Source organism: Gouania willdenowi, chromosome 24 (assembly GCF_900634775.1).
Source record: "Gouania willdenowi chromosome 24, fGouWil2.1, whole genome shotgun sequence".
Classification (NCBI taxonomy): Eukaryota; Metazoa; Chordata; class Actinopteri; order Blenniiformes; family Gobiesocidae; genus Gouania; species Gouania willdenowi.
This window is the reverse complement of record NC_041066.1, coordinates 6,713,972-6,733,660: the sequence shown is the minus strand read 5'-3', so window position 1 is coordinate 6,733,660 and position 19,689 is coordinate 6,713,972. Positions and strand designations below refer to the sequence as shown.

Genomic DNA, 19,689 nt, shown 5'->3' with positions numbered 1-19,689 from the left:
CGCGTTGGATGTTTGCGTAAAAAGATGAAGCCACTGGTCAAAATTTCCACTCAGAAAAGTTGAACAACTAACGTCTAAGACAGGGCTTCCCAACCTAGGGGTCACAAGACACTCGAAGGGGGTCGCAAAATACCTTCAAGAAACAGAATATTTTTTGAACAATATGAGCCCATTATTGCTCATTTTTACCTTTTATCTTAAAAAACACCAAACGCCATATTTAAACCTATTTTTGTCCCTTTTTCTTGCCATTGTTTTGCTCCTTTTAATGCATTTTTGCGACACTACTCCCATTTCTGCCCCTTCTCCATCAAATTTCAATGGCTTTTATGCACATTTTTTCAACTGTCAAGACATTTTTGGCACTTATAAACGCTTGTCACCACTTTTCCCACTTAGTGTCACATACAGTATGTCGACCCATTATTGTCACTTTTGTCATCTTTTCACCATATTTCATGCTTATTTTGGCCAATTTAACCAAATTCCCGATTTTTCATGCCCATTATTTGCCAGTTCAAATTAATTCTTCATACTTTTTAAATTGCATTACCTGTAATTTGCAACTTTTAACCATATTCTTTGTTTTTAAAATCAAATTTCCACAGTTTTTGGACACTTTGTACCCATTTTATTTCTGATTAAAACAAGGATTTACATCTTTAAAATTACCATATACTATGGCGCAAATAATAATAAAATTTCTGGATATCAGTAGATATTATTAAGATAAATAAATAAATAAATATAGTTATCACAGATTCATACAACAATGGACCATCATTTGCTGACTTAATCGATGGGCCCCAAATAGCTCTCCCCTTTATCCCCCCCCCCCGCTCAATAAAAGGCCCTGTCTTCACTTGACTTTTCTTCAATGTTCATGTGATGTCATTGTAGAATACATTTCATTGGCTTATTAAGATGAAAGGCATGTTTTGTTCCAAATTACAGGGATGAAAGAAGAAATAGAAGCTATACTTTGAATCTTCCATTTTAAGCCCAGCAGAGCTTCTAAACTGTTGTGTACCGTGGGAGTCGTCCTATTAGTCCATCACTGAACAGTTTACTGTTGTACACTCATAATTTATTACAATATATTTGTCTACATAGATAAAGGTCTTTCACAAGGTAAGTTAGCAATCTTAGATGTTCACTTAGGTGTTTGGTGGCTGGCGAGTGGCTAGCTGCTCCGAAAATCACTGTATTGTAATTAGCTGTATTTAATGAATTTCCCTCATGTTGTTTGGTCATGTCGCGCCGCTAAGCTCTTGACTTATTGCCTTGATTATGGCTGGTTTGATGGCGTAAGTTTTAGTTGTATTTTCTCGACTTTTGGTGAGGTTCAACCCCACTGCTTATTTTGAGGGGATATTTTTAGTAGCGCCTGTATTATTATTCGATCAGAGTGCTTAGCACCACGACGGCTTTTATCGGTGTCCCCGTTCAACTGGCATCCTGTTTTATTGAGGATATACTCAGTAACCTGCAACACAGGAGGAAATTGGTCACCAGGTAATATGGTCCCAAGTTGATTTGAAACACCGGTTGAGCGGTATGTCTGCCACACTGTTTTACCGCTTTTACTTTGCGCGTTGGATGTTTGCATTAAAACAAAGCAATCTTGCCACTTGTGTATTCATTAACTTTTTATCGTCTTGCCTATATGGGGCTCAATCATCCTGTGCATTGTCAAGGTGGTCAAAAGCGATAGCGAAACCACACAATGTTTACAGGAAGCTTGTGTCTATCGCTGCTGTTTCTCCTCAAACATTATCTGCGTTGTTTACCTCGGAAACGAAGAATTTGAATGTGGCTTGAATAATATGACTCCAAACAAATCAAGATGCCATCTAACAAGCTCAAAAACCTGATTTGTATCCCCCCAACATGTATGCAACATTTCTTTTTGACAAAGTGTTAGCAAATGTATGCTTCCAGTCGGTACCCCAAATTTAGGTTTTCAGACAAATCTGCAATTGTACGAATGAGAAAAACAACAACAACGTGCTTCTTTCCGTAGCTTCTATAATGTTCTAGGGTAATGGTCTAGACAATAATTAATTGATAATATTAATTGTTAAGCTGAGTTAAAATGGAATGGATGAGGGGCACAGGAAGATGGTATGTAGAAACTGCTAAATCAGCCTGATAGCACTGGTAATAGGTGTTTGAGTGTGTTGTGATGATGCATTCATTCCGCTTTAGGTTTATGACCTGTGGTCTGTGGTCAATGAAGTTTGAATTAAAACTAACAAAGATAAACATGAGTTATGACATTGTATGTTGCCTGGCGAGCCTGTTTGGAGGGCTGGAATCAAAGATTGGATCACCTATGATTATTGTTTTTTAGTTATAATGTATTTGATAGTACTTGTTTTAGACAATATGATGTTGTCTGATGTCCTCCCATTTTTTTCATTTACAGCACCTAACTTTGTTTTCAAAAACAAATTGTGATGGAGAATCCAAGTCCCCTGGTTGTAGGACAGGAGTTTGTGAGGCAGTATTATAAAGTCCTCAACGAGGCTCCAGCTTCTTTGCACAGGTAAATAAAGGCGTCAAATGCACTAATCAATTGCATTGTTACCAGATTAATTAATTAAAACATTGCATTTTTTTTTTTAATAAGATTTTATGGGAATAAATCCTCCTATGTTCATGGAGGACTTGATCCAAATGGAAAGCTGGCTGAAGCTGTGTATGAGCCAAAGGTAAGTTTTGCCAAATCTTGAATTATTTGTGATTCAACGTGTTTAATTGTCTTGACTTTTAAAGTTCAGTAAAATTAAGGAGTCACTGCTATGTTTTTAACAAGTGGTTTTTATTATTGATTTTAAATTATTTTTGTATCTATCTTGTCTTTAAGGAAATCCACAAGAAGGTCATGTCACTGCAGTTCAGTGAATGTTGCGCAGAGATCTCGCACGTGAATGCCCATGCCATGCTGGGTGATGGAGTTATGGTGCAGGTACTTGGAGAGCTGTCCAACAGTGGCCAACCAATGAGGAAGTTCATGCAGACGTTTGTGCTTGCTCCAGACGTGAGTATTTTTATGCGTTATCTTGTTCACCTAAAAAATCATTTTGTTCCATTCTGGTTTATTGTCACTATGCAACATTTATCAATGTGGTCTTTTTTTTTTCCTGACAACAGTGGAATTTTGTGTTCGCAATCCAATGCCTTGTCTCTTTCCAACAATGGTTGGAAAGAGACGTCATAGTTATTAAAATATACTTGAGCACGCTAGAAGAAAGTAGGCTTCAATTATTCTATTGATAACTGTGTGGTTTAAGTAGAACAATAGACAATTACCTAATTGCACAATGGGACTGGTGACGCCAGTGGTCACAGGGTCATTTGTGATAAGCACCGACTTGAAGGTAGAGGTGGTGGATATGGGGGGGGTTTCATTCAGATCATTTAGACTATTTTAAAATTATTTAATAAAACAAACCAATTCACCTACTTTAAATCATGGAAAAAAGATAATTTAAGTCAGCAAAATTTTCAAACATTTAAAAAATGTATGTAAGCATTTTATCAAACTGGTTCTAAGTACAATTAACATCAAACAACAAGGCTGACAAGTTATTTTAGTCACACAGTCTTTTTACTTTGTTTAACAAAAGTGGTGTAGCATTTGCACCACTTGCTACATAACAGGACAGCATATCAGTCTAGTGATTTCCATTTGCTTTTGAGGTAATACACTCATCTCTATAAAAGCAAGGAACTTCTGTCTGTGTATGTGTGTGTGGTGCATATCTCCATGACGCAGTGTCTGTTCGACCTGAAACTTTTTTTTAAAGCTTGCACACACGCCGAGGGTGTGCATGCATTATTTTGGATTCTTTAGTTACATTTTAAAGCGTTAACTTTCATTTTATTTTGAGATTACGGCTCCCTCGCCGTATTGAGCACAGTACTTTTGGTTCCGGTTTAAGACATCATGCGAGCCGCACGCAGACAAAGCCGTTCAGAGAGACTCAAATAGTTCCCGAAAGTTATTGGTGGCCAAATCGATTCCATTGATTCCGAGTGACATAACTGGGATTTTAGGTAAATTGTCGCCAATAACTGCAATAATTTACGGACGGTACATAAGAGGGGGGAGGGGCGTCATAGCCAGACGCAATCAGAGCCATTTAGAGAGAAAGTTATGACAAGGGAAGTTTGAAATAAACTCAATTAGTTCCCGGAAGTTATAGGCGGGCACTTGCAACAGCTGTGCTCAGAGCAAACAGAGAAACATGTACACGCTGATATTTTCTCCACGTGTTTAGTTTAGTTCATTTTGAACATGTAAAAAAAAATAAAGAAAAAAGAGAAGAAAAGCTAAATTTTAAAAAGTAGTATGGACAAACAATGAATGAGATTATACAAACCAGCTCTCAAATACTTTCTCTATAAATGTATTGTACATGTCCAAAAAGGAGCGGGAAGAAGTATCATGCGCATGTCCCACAGAATTAAACCACGCTATTTTATGTTGCACCCATAAATATACCGCTTTATAACACTACAGAGTATGTACACCTCTTTGTACATCCAACCTTCAAACACATACTCATTTGCCCATAACTGACAACTCTACTTAAGCTCCCACTATATGAATACATAAATTTAAGCATGACACAGTCAAAGAACTCAAGATAAGGCACGTGGGAAGGGTTGGGTGGGAGGTGGGCTGGGGGAGGGGTTCGGGTGGGAAGAACAACAGGATTCCAGCCGTTTGGGGACATGGACGTGCTGCCAATGGGCGCTGCAACCACGCCTCCATGCAGCATGGATGGGGGGGGCGGGAAGATGGCCGAAAAGGGCATTTGAAATTGAAGACCTGTAGCTGCGCTACTGACAACAACCAGATGACGTGTGGCAACAGTTCCAGGTGGGAATGTAGGGGTGCAGGAACTTCCTGGTGATAAGAGATGAGACAACCCTGACTTTAGCCTTGGCAAGCTGGGGAGCCAAAAGGAAGATAAGCAATGTGTTTTGATACAAGTTATGTCAATTTTCAATAGCCTGCTGTCCTGGGTCTCTCTGCTGTAACCCAATGAGTGGCCTAACTATTACTTCCAAGCCGGGCCTCCAAATTCTCCCAGTTGTTATCCATAACGGGTAGACGATCCATAAGCAACTTGCTTTTGATATCGACCAACACGAGTCTGAGTGTTCAGAGCCCTGCATCCTTCAGAAATCACTGGCAACTTTTCCAAAACAGTCGCCAGCGTAGTACGGACTTTTCGATAGATTAGGAAGCCACCAGCTCCGATCAGCAGCATGCCTACTATCATTATTCCAATTATGTAGATCTCCTCCACGTCTTCCACGGAAAGGATGGACAGACACACAACTCGCCACTTATTCCAAGGGTCAAGTGCATATCCAGCCGCAAACGTCCCGCTTGGATATGTGGGTTCACCACCCCCGGTTGTTTTCGTCGAAAAAATCTGGTCGATAGCACCAACTAAATAGAGACCAACTAATTAATTCCATTATTCCGGTTTTGGATGAGTCGCAGAGAGAGGCTCTTGTTAGGCTCACAGGACCAGACAAAGCAGCAGCAGGGAAAGATAAGGGCGGAAGGGAGGGAGAAACAGAGAATGTGACTGCCTTCGTCGAGAAGCAGAAGAGAATACAAATATATATCAACATTTTGTGCCGCTTTTGACTTTTTCCTTCATTAAGGCTGAAATGTGTGATTAGATTATGTAGTGTTGCTTCTTTCAGGGCAGATCTGAGCTGCTGATAGTAGTTTTTAAAATAAACCACATTTAGGACGTGGTCCCTTTATGAAGCAGCAGCAGAGCCATATCACACTCCTGCTGCGGAGCGAGACAATTTGTTACAGAAGAGAAAAAAATTCAGTGTTTCCTCAAACGTCTCTCAGTGTTTCCAACACTCAGAACTGATGGAGTTTAAACAGAGGACAGACAGACAGCTGCTAACACAGAGAAAGCAGCACAGCAGTGTGTTTGTGCTTTGGGAGGGAGGGGGAGTGGAGCGTACTTCTGCACCGTTTAAGCGCTTAATATTTGTTCAGTGTGCCTATAGTGCTGACATGAACCTGACTTGTAAATAGTGTGATTTGGTAGAGAAAAAAAACCTTTGGATGTGCTGTGTATGGGCCACAGATATATGGCACACAGACATGGCACCGCGAGGGATAAATGTGAACAACAGATGGTTGTACAATTTCCGTGATTTGGCAGATTGTCGTCATGTTTTAATCTTTAAAGATCTAATATCGCCAGATAGCACACCTTTTGGTGTAACGATTCATTTTAACATTGGTACTATGAATGTTTCCAGGGTTTGGTTGGCAACAAGTTTTATGTACACCACGACATCTTCCGCTATGAGGATGAAGTGTTTGGAGACTCTCATGCTGAGCTTCAAGAAAGTAAGATGTTCATTTTTTATTTTTACTTTTTTAATTATCCTTACTGTTTAATTTCAGAGTAGTACGCTCATTTTCCCCATTCCTCTGTTCCGTCCTCTAGAATCAGAGAAAAATGTGGAAGAGGAGCCAAAGGAGAGGCAGCCATCCCCTGAGCCTCTGCAAGAAAGTCCAAACAGCACCACCTATTATGAACCTCACCCTGTCACGTAAGTAAATGTTCAGCAGAGCCCTACGGAGAAAATCTAACACAACTAAAGTCCGTTTATAGAGATTAATCTGAAAAATTCATGATCCACAGTAATGAAGTAGAGGAGCCAATGGAAGAGCCAGCTCCAGAACCAAAACCTGAGCCTGAACCAGAATCTAAAGCAGAGGAGCTCAAGCCTGAAAGAGAAAAGAAGGTTCTGGAGGAAATTAAGGAGAAAGCACAGTCACCAGTTCCTGTGGAATCTCCACCAAATACCCAAGAGGCACACGAGGTAAAACAGTTGTCTATAGTTTATTTAAAACATGTATATGAGACAAAGTACAGTGATGGTCCTTCCTAAACATTTTATTTTGAGGACTGTGTTGAATCTTTGACTCTAAAAGGTTTTTAACTCAACAGTAGTTGCATTTGTTCAAAGATGAATCCTTTATGATATATTTGATTATTACTGTCCTCCTCACAGACATCCTCCTGGACTGTGATGACCAACAAAAATAAGGCAAAAAAGGAGAAGAAAAAAGAAAAGAGGAAAGCTGGTACAGTCACCCCCTCTGGGATCCCCCCTCATGTTGTCAAAGCAACACAGGTATAGCACCTTCTTTATGCAAATGAAAACAGTAATATTGTTTACCTGCCATGAACGTAGCTGTGTGTGTAATTAAAACACAACAAAACATTCAAATGAGGAGGTAATCTTTTGATTTTTTGTTCTGTCTTTTTTATCTGGTGTAGCCTGAAGTTGAGTCCCAATCAGAGATGGAAATACCCCTGCACCCCAAAGACCTGCGCACTCGCAACAAAAGGCGTCTCCCTCCACGAGGCCCTAAATCTGGTAATGCTGAGATTTAAACTTCTAGAGTAGGAGTGGTTCACGTGTTGATGTTTTCTTGTAGGTTTAGTTGTAGGATAGTGAATGAGCTCACACACGTCTTGTCTTGTTTTCATGCATCACAATTAGATGGTGTTCCTTCAGAATCACAAACAGGAAAACCCCACCTGAGCTCTGTTAATAAAGGTAAATATTCATTTTTGCGTCTTAAGGAATATTTGTCTTGTTTTTAACATTAGAGAAGTGACCCGGTGTGTAATTTCTCTTCTGCTTGTTGCTTTGACTGGCAGGTGGCAGAGATGGTAAGCCTGGGGTTATGAACAACAGGCGGTTTCTTCAATACCCTGACAGTCACCAGCTGTTTGTTGGAAACCTTCCACATGACATTGATGAGAGCAAACTCAAGGAATTCTTCATGAGTAGGTTTTTTCCAAAACACCAGTAGTTACACAAGTCTAAATAAAGACATACTAGGTAAATCAGGTTAAAAAAAATAGTGATACGTTGAACTGATAATATTTTTCTGGTGAAATGATTTAAAAAAAATTTGATTCAACACTACCAAATTTTGGTGCTAAAACACTGTTATTGAATTGTCCTTCTTCTGTGTTCCCACAGCATATGGAAATGTGGTGAAGCTGTCGATTAACACCAAGATCTTAGATGAAACGTTGCCCAACTTTGGATTCGTGACGTTTGACGATTCTAATCCTGTTCAAAGAATCCTGGAGGAGAAGGTAGAAGGGGTATGTATCAAAATTTATTACACATTTTCATTCACATGGTGGTGGGATTGGATGGTGTAGAATGGATTGGCCAGCCTGGTGCATCAAATGTTTAAACCCATTTCCTGTTTTAGATTGAATAATAATGTAACATAAAATAAAAAATATATATATTTTGTCTCCTAATGCTTTATTCTCCATGGGTTGATCATTCTTGTATGTGATTAAATCCTTTTTCCAGCTATAAATATCATAAAATTCTAAACTGTAGTACACTACAACATTTTCACGTTACAAATAAACTGTTTTACATAGAACAATTGATAAGCTGCAGCTGAAGTTAATCATGTGTGATCTAGAAATCTGTTTCAGAACAGGAAAAATTAGCTCCAGTTTAACCAGTGAATGAAGTGGGTGGTGAATTAAGCTGCCATATGTAAAGGTTTATTCTAAATATACTGACTTGAATTATTTCTTTGCAGCCCATAATGTTCCAAGGTGAGGTGCGTCTGAATGTGCAAAGGAAGAAAACAAGGGCAGTCCGTGAACAAGAGACCCGCGGCAGGGGCCGTGATCGTCAAGACATGAAGCGCAACGATCGGGGACCTGAAGGTTCACAAGGCATCGTGGAAAGCGGAAAGATGTGTGAGCGCGTTGGCATGGGACCGCCGTCACAAACAGGAAAACCCCACCTGAGCTCTGTTAATAAAGGTAAATATTCCTCTTTGCATCTTAAGGAATATTTGTCTTGTTTTTACACACTAGAGAAGTGACCCGGTGTGTAATTTATCTTCTGCTTGTTGCTTTGACTGGCAGGTGGCAGAGATGGTGAGCCTGGGGTTATGAACAACAGGCGGTTTCTTCAATACCCTGACAGTCACCAGCTGTTTGTTGGAAACCTTCCACATGACATTGATGAGAGCGAACTCAAGGAATTCTTCATGAGTAGGTTTTTTGCAAAACACCAGTAGTTACACTAGTCTAAATAAAGACATGCTAGGTACATCAGGTTAAAAAAAATAGTGATACGTTGAACTGATAATATTTTTCTGGTGAAATGATTTCAAAAAATTTTGATTCAACACTACCAAATTTTGGTGCTAAAACACTGTTATTGAATTGTCCTTCTTCTGTGTTCCCACAGCATATGGAAATGTGGTGAAGCTGTCGATTAACACCAAGATCTTTGATGAAACATTGCCCAACTTTGGATTCGTGACCTTTGACGATTCTAATCCTGTTCAAAGAATCCTGGAGGAGAAGGTAGAAGGGGTATGTATCAAAATGTATTACACATTTTCATTCACATGGTGGTGGGATTGGATGGTGTAGAATGGATTGGCCAGCCTGGTGCATCAAATGTTTAAACCCATTTCCTGTTTTAGATTGAATAATAATTTAACATAAAATAAAAAATATATATATTTTGTCTCCTAATGCTTTATTCTCCATGGGTTGATCATTCTTGTATGTGATTAAATCCTTTTTCCAGCTATAAATATCATAAAATTCTAAACTGTAGTACACTACAACATTTTCACGTTACAAATAAACTGTTTTACATAGAACAATTGATAAGCTGCAGCTGAAGTTAATCATGTGTGATCTAGAAATCTGTTTCAGAACAGGAAAAATTAGCTCCAGTTTAACCAGTGAATGAAGTGGGTGGTGAATTAAGCTGCCATATGTAAAGGTTTATTCTAAATATACTGACTTAAATTATTTCTTTGCAGCCCATAATGTTCCAAGGTGAGGTGCGTCTGAATGTGCAAAGGAAGAAAACAAGGGCAGTCCGTGAACAAGAGACCCGCGGCAGGGGCCGTGATCGTCAAGACATGAAGCGCAACGATCAGGGACCTGAAGGTTCACAAGTCATCGTGGAAAGCGGAAAGATGTGTGAGCGCGATGACAAGGGACCGCCGTCACAAACAGGAAAACCCCACCTGAGCTCTGTTAATAAAGGTAAATATTCCTCTTTGCATCTTAAGGAATATTTGTCTTGTTTTTACACACTAGAGAAGTGACCCGGTGTGTAATTTATCTTCTGCTTGTTGCTTTGACCGGCAGGTGGCAGAGATGGTGAGCCTGGGGTTATGAACAACAGGCGGTTTCTTCAATACCCTGACAGTCACCAGCTGTTTGTTGGAAACCTTCCACATGACATTGATGAGAGCAAACTCAAGGAATTCTTCATGAGTAGGTTTTTTGCAAAACACCAGTAGTTACACAAGTCTAAATAAAGACATGCTAGGTACATCAGGTTAAAAAAAAGAGTGATAAGTTGAACTGATAGCTGTTGAAATGATTTAAAAATAATTTGATTCAACGTTACCAAAGTTTGGTACTAATAAACTGTTATTGAATTGTCCTGCTTCTGTGTTCCTGCAGCATATGGAAATGTAGTGAAGCTGTGGATTAACACCAAGGACGTTGGTAGAAAGTTGTCCAACTATGGATTTGTGGTCTTTGACAATTCTGATCCTGTTCAAAGAATCCTGGAGGAGAAAGTAGAAGGGGTATGTATCAAAATGTATTAACCATTTTCATTCACATGGTGGTGGGATAGGATGGTGTAATTGGGATATTGGCCAGCTTGGTGTATTAAATGTCCAAATCCATTCACAGTTTTAGATTGAATTAATAATGTAACATAAAATAAAAAATATATATATTTTGTCTCCTAATGCTTTATTCTCCAGGGGTTGATCATTCTTGTATGTGATTAAATCCTTTTTCCAGCTTTAAATATCATAAAATTCTAAACTGTAGTACACTACAACATTTTCATGTTACAACACAACATAAATATATGAAACTGTTTTACACAGAACGATTGATTAGCTGCAGCTGAAATTAATCATGTTTGGTCTCGAAATCTGCTTCAGGACAGGAAAAATTAGCTCCAGTTTAACCAGTGAATGATGTGGGTGGTGAATTAAGCGGCGGTATGTAAAAGTTTATTCTAATATACTGACGGATTATTTCTTTGCAGCCCATAATGTTCCAAGGTGAGGTACGTCTGAATGTGCAAAGGAAGAAAACAAGGGTAGTCCGTGAACAAGAGACCCGCGGCAGGGGCCATGATCCTCAAGACATGAAGCGCAACGATCAGGGACCCGGAGGTTCACGAGGCATCGTGGAAAGCGGAAAGATATGTGAGCGCGATGACAAGGGACCGCCGTCACAAACAGGAAAACCTCACCTGAGCTCTGTTAATAAAGGTAAATATTCCTCTTTGCATCTTAAGGAATATTTGTCTTGTTTTTAACACTAGAGAAGTGACCCGGTGTGTAATTTATCTTCTGCTTGTTGCTTTGACTGGCAGGTGGCAGAGATGGTGAACCTGGGGATGTGAACAACAGGCGTATTGTTCAATACCCTGACAGTCACCAGCTGTTTGTTGGAAACCTTCCACATGACATTGATGAGAGCAAACTCAAGGAATTCTTCATGAGTAGGTTTTTTACAAAACACCAGTAGTTACACTAGTCTAAATAAAGACATGCTCGGTACATCAGGTTAAAAAAAAGAGTGATAAGTTGAACTGATAGCTGTTGAAATGATTTAAAAATAATTTGATTCAACGTTACCAAAGTTTGGTACTAATAAACTGTTATTGAATTGTCCTGCTTCTGTGTTCCTGCAGCATATGGAAATGTGGTGAAGCTGTGGATTAACACCAAGGACGTTGGTAGAAAGTTGTCCAACTATGGATTTGTGGTCTTTGACAATTCTGATCCTGTTCAAAGAATCCTGGAGGAGAAAGTAGAAGGGGTATGTATCAAAATGTATTAACCATTTTCATTCACATGGTGGTGGGATAGGATGGTGTAGTTGGGATATTGGCCAGCTTGGTGTATTAAATGTCCAAATCCATTCACAGTTTTAGATTGAATTAATAATGTAAAATGAAAGTTTTAAAAAAAAATTTTGTCTCCTAATGCTTTATTCTGCAGGAGTTGATCATTCTTGTATGTGATTAAATCCTTTTTCCAGCTTTAAATATCATAAAATTCTAAACTGTAGTACACTACAACATTTTCATGTTACAACACAACATAAATATATGAAACTGTTTTACACAGAACGATTGATAAGCTGCAGCTGAAATTAATCATGTTTGGTCTCGAATTCTGCTTCAGGACAGAAAAAATTAGCTCCAGTTTAACCAGTGAATAATGTGGGTGGTAAATTAAGCGGCCGTATGTAAAGATTTATTCTAATATACTGACGGATTATTTCTTTGCAGCCCATAATGTTCCAAGGTGAGGTGCGTCTGAATGTGCAAAGGAAGAAAACAAGGGCAGTCCGTGAACAAGAGACCCGCGGCGGGGGCCATGATCCTCAAGACATGAAGCGCAATGATCAGGGACCCGGAGGTTCACGAGGCATCGTGGAAAGCGGAATGATGCCTGAGCGCGAAGGCAAGGGACCGCCGTCACAAACAGGAAAACCCCACCTGAGCTCTGTTAATGAAGGTAAATATTCATTTTTGCATCTTAAGGAATATTTGTCTTGTTTTTACACACTAGAGAAGTGACCCGGTGTGTAATTTCTCTTCTGCTTGTTGCTTTGACTGGCAGGTGGCAGAGATGGTGAGCCTGGGGATGTGAACAACAAGCATATTGATCGATACCATGACAGTCACCAGCTGTTTGTTAAAAACCTTCCACATGACATTGATGAGAGCGAACTCAAGAAGTTCTTCATGAGTAGGTTTTTTGCAAAACACCAGTAGTTACACTAGTCTAAATAAAAACATACTAGGTACATCGGGTTAAAAAAAAGAGTGATAAGTTGAACTGATAACATTTTTGTGGTAAAATGATTTCCAAATATTTTGATTCAATGCTACCAAAGTTTGTGTTCTTGAATTGTTCTGCTTCTGTGTTCCTGCAGCATATGGAAATGTGGTGAAGCTGTGGATTAACCCCAAGGGCATTGGTAGAAAGTCGCCCAACTTTGGATTCGTGGCATTCGACGATTCTGATCCTGTTCAAAGAATCCTGGAGGAGAAGTTAGAAGGGGTATGTATCAAAATTCATTACCCACTTTCATTCACATGGTGGTGGCTTGGTTCTTGATTTAATTGTATGGTGTAGTTGGGATTGGCCAGCCTGGTGCATCAAATGTTTAAATCCATTCACTGTTTTAGATTGAATAATAATGTAACATGAAATAAAAAAATGTATTTTGTCTGTGTTCTCCAGGAGTTAATCATTCTTGTATGTGATTAAATCCCTGTTCCAGCTGTAAAATATCAGAAAATTCTAAACTCTAGTACATTTCATGCAGTTTGACACACTAATGACAAGTAACTAGGGATGTAACGATTCACTCAACTCCCCATACGATTCAATTCACGATACTGGGTTCACGATACGATTCTCTCACGATTTATTTTACAAAATAGGACTGTAGACATATGACTTTATTTTTTTTGGGTTCAAAACTATAAAAAACTGTACTGTTTACCTTTTATTTTTTCATTGTCAAAATAATCCCTTGATAAACTATTCAAAACAATGCAATTCAACTGAAAATAAATCTTGAATAAAATAAATAAAGGAATAATACAAATGAAGAAGAAGCCTATGAATTTCAATTCTGATTCTATAGTAAACAATGCAAAATTGCATAATAGTTTTTCTTTTTAAAAGTGCAACTGAAAATGTATTTTGTGCCTTGGATTTAAAAAAAAAAAAACAGTCATTGCACTGTAATTAGGTCAGACATTTGTTTGGACCAGCAGAGGACGCTGGTAACCCAGTGGTCGGTTGGCATGCAGATATCTTGCAGTGAAGAAGAGATGCTATGCTAGCAGACAGAGCTAAAAGAAAAACGTGACTTTTACAGTTATTCACGTAATATTACAGATATTCTTTCGGTGCTAAAGGGGTAAGGAATAATATATGAATTTGTTTAAGAGGAGAAGGCGGCCAGAAAGAAAGTAGTAGCATATTCCTCCCACCGCCAACACTTCTGGTACCTAAAAAAAGTACTGCGATTCAATTTTCACAGTATCGATGTGAACAGTGATACCTATGAATCGATTTTTAACTGCCTTATGATTAATCGTTACATCCCTACAAGTGACACAGCAATGCTTCAGGACAAGAAAAATTATCTCCAGTTTAACCAGTGAATAATGTGGGTGGTGAATTAAGCGGCCGTATGTAAAGGATTATTTTAAACATACTGACTTGGATTATCTCTCTGCAGCCCATAATGTTCCGAGGTGAGGTGAGTCTGAATGTGGAGGAGATGAAGACAAAGCCAGTGAACGAGAGACCCGTCGCCCCCCGGGTGGGCATGGCCCCTAAACTGAGCATCGGCTCTGGAAAAGGCCCCGGTGGTCAGGGACAAGGTCGCTTCACGACCCAGCGCCGCTGAGAAGAGCATTGCCATCAGAGTGAATGAAGTCTCATGTTCAATCGTTCTTGTTGAAAAAAAATTAAATCTTCATGTCAAAAATTATGATATATTTGTTTTTCCTTCTTTGCTTTGGAGTGTGACCTAGCCTGTCAACTAGTTGTTTGAGGAATAGACAAAACATAAAATGAGCAAACACATTTTGCTTACAAGTCCTGAGCTGAGCTTCCTTCCGGGTATCTCAAGAAATCATAAATTTTAATTTGTAAAAAAAAATTCGGGGAAGAAAAGGCAAATCAACCAGGAGAAATCGGCCACTTTAGAAGGGACTGACGAGACTCCTAAACTCTAATAAAACAGACCATCATTTGGGGTAAGAGATTATATGCCTTGATTTAACTGGGGTGCTTCTCCATGAAATCCCTCTGTTGCACATTTTACACGGTAGTTTGCTGCCCATTTGAAAAAAGGGAGATGCAAAATTTGGACAGTTACACTGACATCCTTCCAATGTACTTTTCACATATTTGACGTAAAAACTACACTTGATTACTGCTGGACGAACACGATGACAAGTGAATACACATATTTTTCCTTATTTGTAAAATGAAAGAGACAAGCTAAAATCATGGACTTATCACCAAATGGGGATCATAGGGTGGGGGGGTTGGTGGGGGGTGTGAAGAAAAGGGTTGGTCATCAATTGGATTTTAACGATTCTGATTCCGATTCTCAATTTTGATTCCTGTTCTAAATGATTCTCGATTCTGATTCTTTGAGTTGTGCAGGTAAATAGGTCACAGATTTCACAGGAAATTTTTTTCATTTGAAAAAGCCTTTACACAGGCCATTTTTATTCATTTACTTAGTTGATACAGTTTAATTTGGTTTCTGTAATGTAACAAGGGTATTCAATTACAAAGGTCCCCAAATGTAGCTAGGAATTTAACGGTTACTGATATCACGATTACCCACGGTAAATTTTCCGACGGTGAAGGTGACCGTTTATGTTTTAATTACCATGGTAACCAACGCGGTTGATAACCACGGTGTGGAAAACTCGTGAGATACTTTATCAGTCTCTCTACGCATGCGCAGAATGAATAAAGAATTGTTTTATCCCGTTCTTCTCCTTGTTATTATCACATTTTTAAAAAGTTTAAAAATAGCAGGAATTAGTGCTGGTCTCGAACAGTCTTGAGGGAAAATCCCGAGTCCGGGCAGTCCGAGTCTGAGACAAGACCGAGTCAAAATGCTTCAGAGTCGAGACGAGACCGAGACCTTTAAAATTTGATCTCGAAACCAAGACCGGTCTCGTCTACTACAACACTACTGTTTATATGGTAGACAAGATGTTATATACATAAATGTAATTGGAGTCTAAAGCCACAAAAATGTCACAACTTTAAAAAGAAAATAGACTAATTTAAGACCTCTTTACATGGAGTATAAGACAAAAGATCAGTGGAAACTTTGGACATTTTTGAAACCTTAAATCTGTTGATTAAAGTAAAAGTACCCCAAGTATTTTTTTTTCTTTATGTACATATGTAAATTGTATTTGACTGTAAATCAAGTACATGTTGTATATAAATGGGTAAATGTGTGAATTGTGTATAATTTGATAGTGGTATGGAGTGCACGTGTCAATAAAAAAAACTTTTCAAAAAAAGCTCCACCGGCCATCAGTTCCTCTTTAAAGCAGAATAAAAGTTAATTCCACTTTAAAGTGACCATGTAAACATTCTTCCTAATGCTAATTTAATTCCGAATTAAAATTAAATCCAAATTAAGTGTCTGGTTTATTCCGATTTTAATTCCGAATTAGATAATTCCTCTTTCTTGTAAACACTTAACTTGCTTAATACCACTTTAAGTTAAATCGGGTCGTTCTGCGCTTGCGCAACTTGCGGCGATGACGCGCTGGTGACGAAATAATCCAAGATGGCGGCGGCCCAACAACCAGTTGATACTATTTAATAAGAGCCTTAAAAAACATGGATATAATGAAAAGAGTGGATGGACGGAAGCATCAACATGCAGACTTTCACACGGACACACAAGGACTGATTAAACACACATGGACCTCAGTAAACAGAACAGGCTTCAACTACTCCAAAAACACAAAATGAGAGAAAATTCAACAAAAATACACAAAACAAATAAAAATCCATATACAAGAACAAAAACACCCAAATGACTAAAAAGAACCTTCCAACTTTGTACTTTCTCGGTAATTATTCGAAATGCTGACATGAATGCTGATAATGTGGCCCTCAGATTAAATAATCACATTTTTTGGCCCCTGCTGTGCATCATTTGCCCATCTCTATCATATATAGGGGCTTTGCCTCTCACTAGTCCTCTGTCTTGTTCCTTCAGCCTTGGGCACCAGGGGGGTATTTCATCAAACCCAGCTCAGTGTTAAGTCCAGGTTTAACCTGATAGTCTGGCTCCATTAAGCCGGTTTCTAACTGGAACAGCGGTTTCATCAACGAGAAAACACCTTGGTTACCATGGTAACACAGTCCGTAGGTCAAACCTGCTCCAGACCAGGTTTAAGCAGCAAGCATTTTGAAAAAAAGTAATTAAGTGATGCTTTCAAATATGGGGTGCCAAGTGTAAAAATGTAGTATAAAAGTTGTAGCTAAACTCAACAAACTTCTAAGTCAGGGTTCCCAACCTAGGGATCACGAGACACTGGGAGAGGGTCGCCAAATACCTTCAAGAAACAGAATATTTTTTGAACAATATGAGCCCATTTTGCTCATCTTTACATTTTATCTTCAACGACACTAAACGACTTATTTGAACCTAATTTTATACCTTTTTCTTGCCATATTTTTGCTCCTTTTAATGCATTTTTGCTCCATTACTCCCATTCCTGCCACTTCTCCATCAAATTTCAATGCCTTTTATGCACATTTTTTCAACTTTCAAGACATTTTTGGCACTTATAAACGCTTGTCACCACTTTCCCCACCGTGTCACTTACTGTATGTGCCTGTGTTACAAAACATCCATTCTTTGGTTTTGATTTTTTTTTTGTATTAATAATGTTTCAATTCACCAGTAATGTGACTAATGCGTTCCTTCTTTTCATGTCCAGAGCGGGAGCAAAAGTCACCAAATTATCTGGATACTATTTGGACCATAACACCCTTCGGTAAAGTTGGCAGATATTCAGACAGCAGACAGATTCGGACTTCCAGCATCAATAACTCTTTAACGAAATGACACCTCTGCCATCAGTGTGAGGTGGACAATGTGATACAAGATCATTTTTTATTAAACGCAGCAGAATAAAAGTCCGTCTGTTGGTCGTTTTGTGGGATGAGATTAAAACATCAAGTTGTCGTCCTAGTTTCCCTTAAATATCTAAATATCACACAAACAACCAGATTTAATTTTAAAACAGAAAAACGCTGCTTGTTTAGTTTTTAAACCAAAAAACCAACCCGTTTTTTCAATTCTTCTGGGGGGGATATGCTACTCGGAACTGAGTGTTTTTGTGCCCCCCGCAGTTTTATTAATATAATGCCCCCTCAGTTAATGCTGCCTGGCGCCGACTGCACTATATGAATACATACTTCCGACGGGCACTGTACTAGTTTTCATAAAATCCTACTTGAAGTCGTCTTATGAACCCCTCATTTCACAGAGTTAGGACAATAATATTCTTTACAAGATTAAACATTACTGTAAACACTTGTGAATGATCTGTTTCTTTAAACAACCGATTCCTGTAAGTTTAACGCACACTGCTGCTAACTCTATAGCGCCTGCTTTTAATTTGAAGTACTTCCGGTTTTAGTTTGTGGTGCGCACTTTAGACGGAAGATTGACAGAGGCAAAGAAACGAGGAAAATGAACGATCCCCTCTGAAATCCCCTCTGATTGGTCTCCTTGTTTGGCGGGCCTCACTGTCAGCTTGGGGACTCGTCCACTTCCCAGTTTCCCATCGTGGATCGCTCTCTAACCACCAGAGGAGGTATGATTTCAGCTGCATGGTAATAGTTATGATCGGCAGCCCATCTCATGCTGGTTTTCTTTCCTGTAGCTTTAGGTTATTCTCTGCATTGGTGTCCGTGCTCACTCTGCACGGTGCTGATGTGCACTTGCCTTCCGTGGGTGACAGCTTTGGGTTACCGCTGGGTACGCCTCTCCTTGCTTCCTGCTGCACTGGTGCGTGCTCTCCTTCAGTGCTTATGCATCGCCTGAAAGGTATGCTTACAGTGGAATGTGTTTTTAGACCCCACAATTGACAGTACTCCTGTATGGGCTGGTTTATTGTGTAGCTGTGGCTGTGTGCGCCCTTCTCGCTCTCTGCTGCGCCGGAGCGCATCCGCCTTCAGCCTCTGACAGGTACACACACCCCATGTCTGCTTCCGCTGTCAATAATTTAAATATCATTTCTTAATAAAGGTTTGTGTGACAGGGTTGTTTATTGGAGTGAGTTTGCTTTACTTCATGTCGCTGCTCTGCTGCACTGAATATCTGTGGAACTGTGTGTGAGTCCAGCCGCCCTCTTTGTGTCCCCGTGCTGAGGGACTGGACTTCCCATTGACTCATTTCGACGTGTACCTAACTCTGACCGGCCCTCCATGCCACACCTGTGGCTACCGGTTTCAACTGATATCACAGATATCTTTATATAGTATTTAAGTTTAATAGAATTTGATCTGTTTATTGTCTTTTTACTCAGTTTATTTTTTGTATTTTATATCTGCCTACATCAACCCATTTAGTGTACACTTTTATTGTTGATATCAAGCTGTTATTTCTCTTTTGTAAAATACTTGTTTAACCTCTGGTTTGTTATTTCAGTTGCTGAGAGCCAATAGTGGTGGTCCTGTTGGAGGGTTGTCATGTACTGTGCTGTGTAGTGCTTGGTTTCTTGTCTCCACGTGTGCCTGAGTGTTTGTGTGTATTTGTCACCTTTTAGGTGTGTATTGTCTTGGAATCCCCCACTTTGAACCATTTTTTCCACACTGGTAAGCCTCAGCACTGGTCATTGTTGTTCATTTACTTTTGTTTTATAAAGACTGTTTTTAAAATATATTTTTGTAATAAACATGTTCAACTGGGAACACGCCTGAAGCTCCTTTAATCAACGAGCCTGAGTGCCTTGGGTTATACATTTATTATT

The 19,689-nt window shown here is 39.2% G+C and overlaps 1 protein-coding gene across 6 annotated transcripts in view; it reads left to right on the top strand.

Moving 5' to 3' along the window:
* The window catches only part of LOC114457498 (uncharacterized), a 63,335-nt gene extending 48,774 nt beyond the window's left edge, over window positions 1-14,561 (top strand). For 3 of the 6 annotated variants that reach the window (XM_028439389.1, XM_028439387.1, XM_028439386.1), the window contains 13 exons: window positions 8,651-8,879; window positions 8,985-9,113; window positions 9,313-9,440; window positions 9,902-10,130; window positions 10,236-10,364; window positions 10,557-10,684; window positions 11,161-11,389; window positions 11,494-11,622; window positions 11,815-11,942; window positions 12,418-12,646; window positions 12,752-12,880; window positions 13,068-13,195; window positions 14,391-14,561. In XM_028439389.1, coding sequence (XP_028295190.1) covers window positions 8,651-8,879; window positions 8,985-9,113; window positions 9,313-9,440; window positions 9,902-10,130; window positions 10,236-10,364; window positions 10,557-10,684; window positions 11,161-11,389; window positions 11,494-11,622; window positions 11,815-11,942; window positions 12,418-12,646; window positions 12,752-12,880; window positions 13,068-13,195; window positions 14,391-14,561 — 2,115 coding nt within the window. Of the gene's footprint in view, window positions 1-999; window positions 1,132-2,428; window positions 2,549-2,632; window positions 2,715-2,869; window positions 3,044-6,315; window positions 6,407-6,506; window positions 6,613-6,704; window positions 6,886-7,077; window positions 7,201-7,346; window positions 7,447-7,572; window positions 7,630-7,733; window positions 7,863-8,061; window positions 8,190-8,650; window positions 8,880-8,984; window positions 9,114-9,312; window positions 9,441-9,901; window positions 10,131-10,235; window positions 10,365-10,556; window positions 10,685-11,160; window positions 11,390-11,493; window positions 11,623-11,814; window positions 11,943-12,417; window positions 12,647-12,751; window positions 12,881-13,067; window positions 13,196-14,390 lie in introns of those variants that run through there. The other 3 variants (XM_028439392.1, XM_028439390.1, XM_028439391.1) reach the window with 3 other exon arrangements.
* The last annotated feature ends 5,128 nt before the right edge of the window (window positions 14,562-19,689 follow it).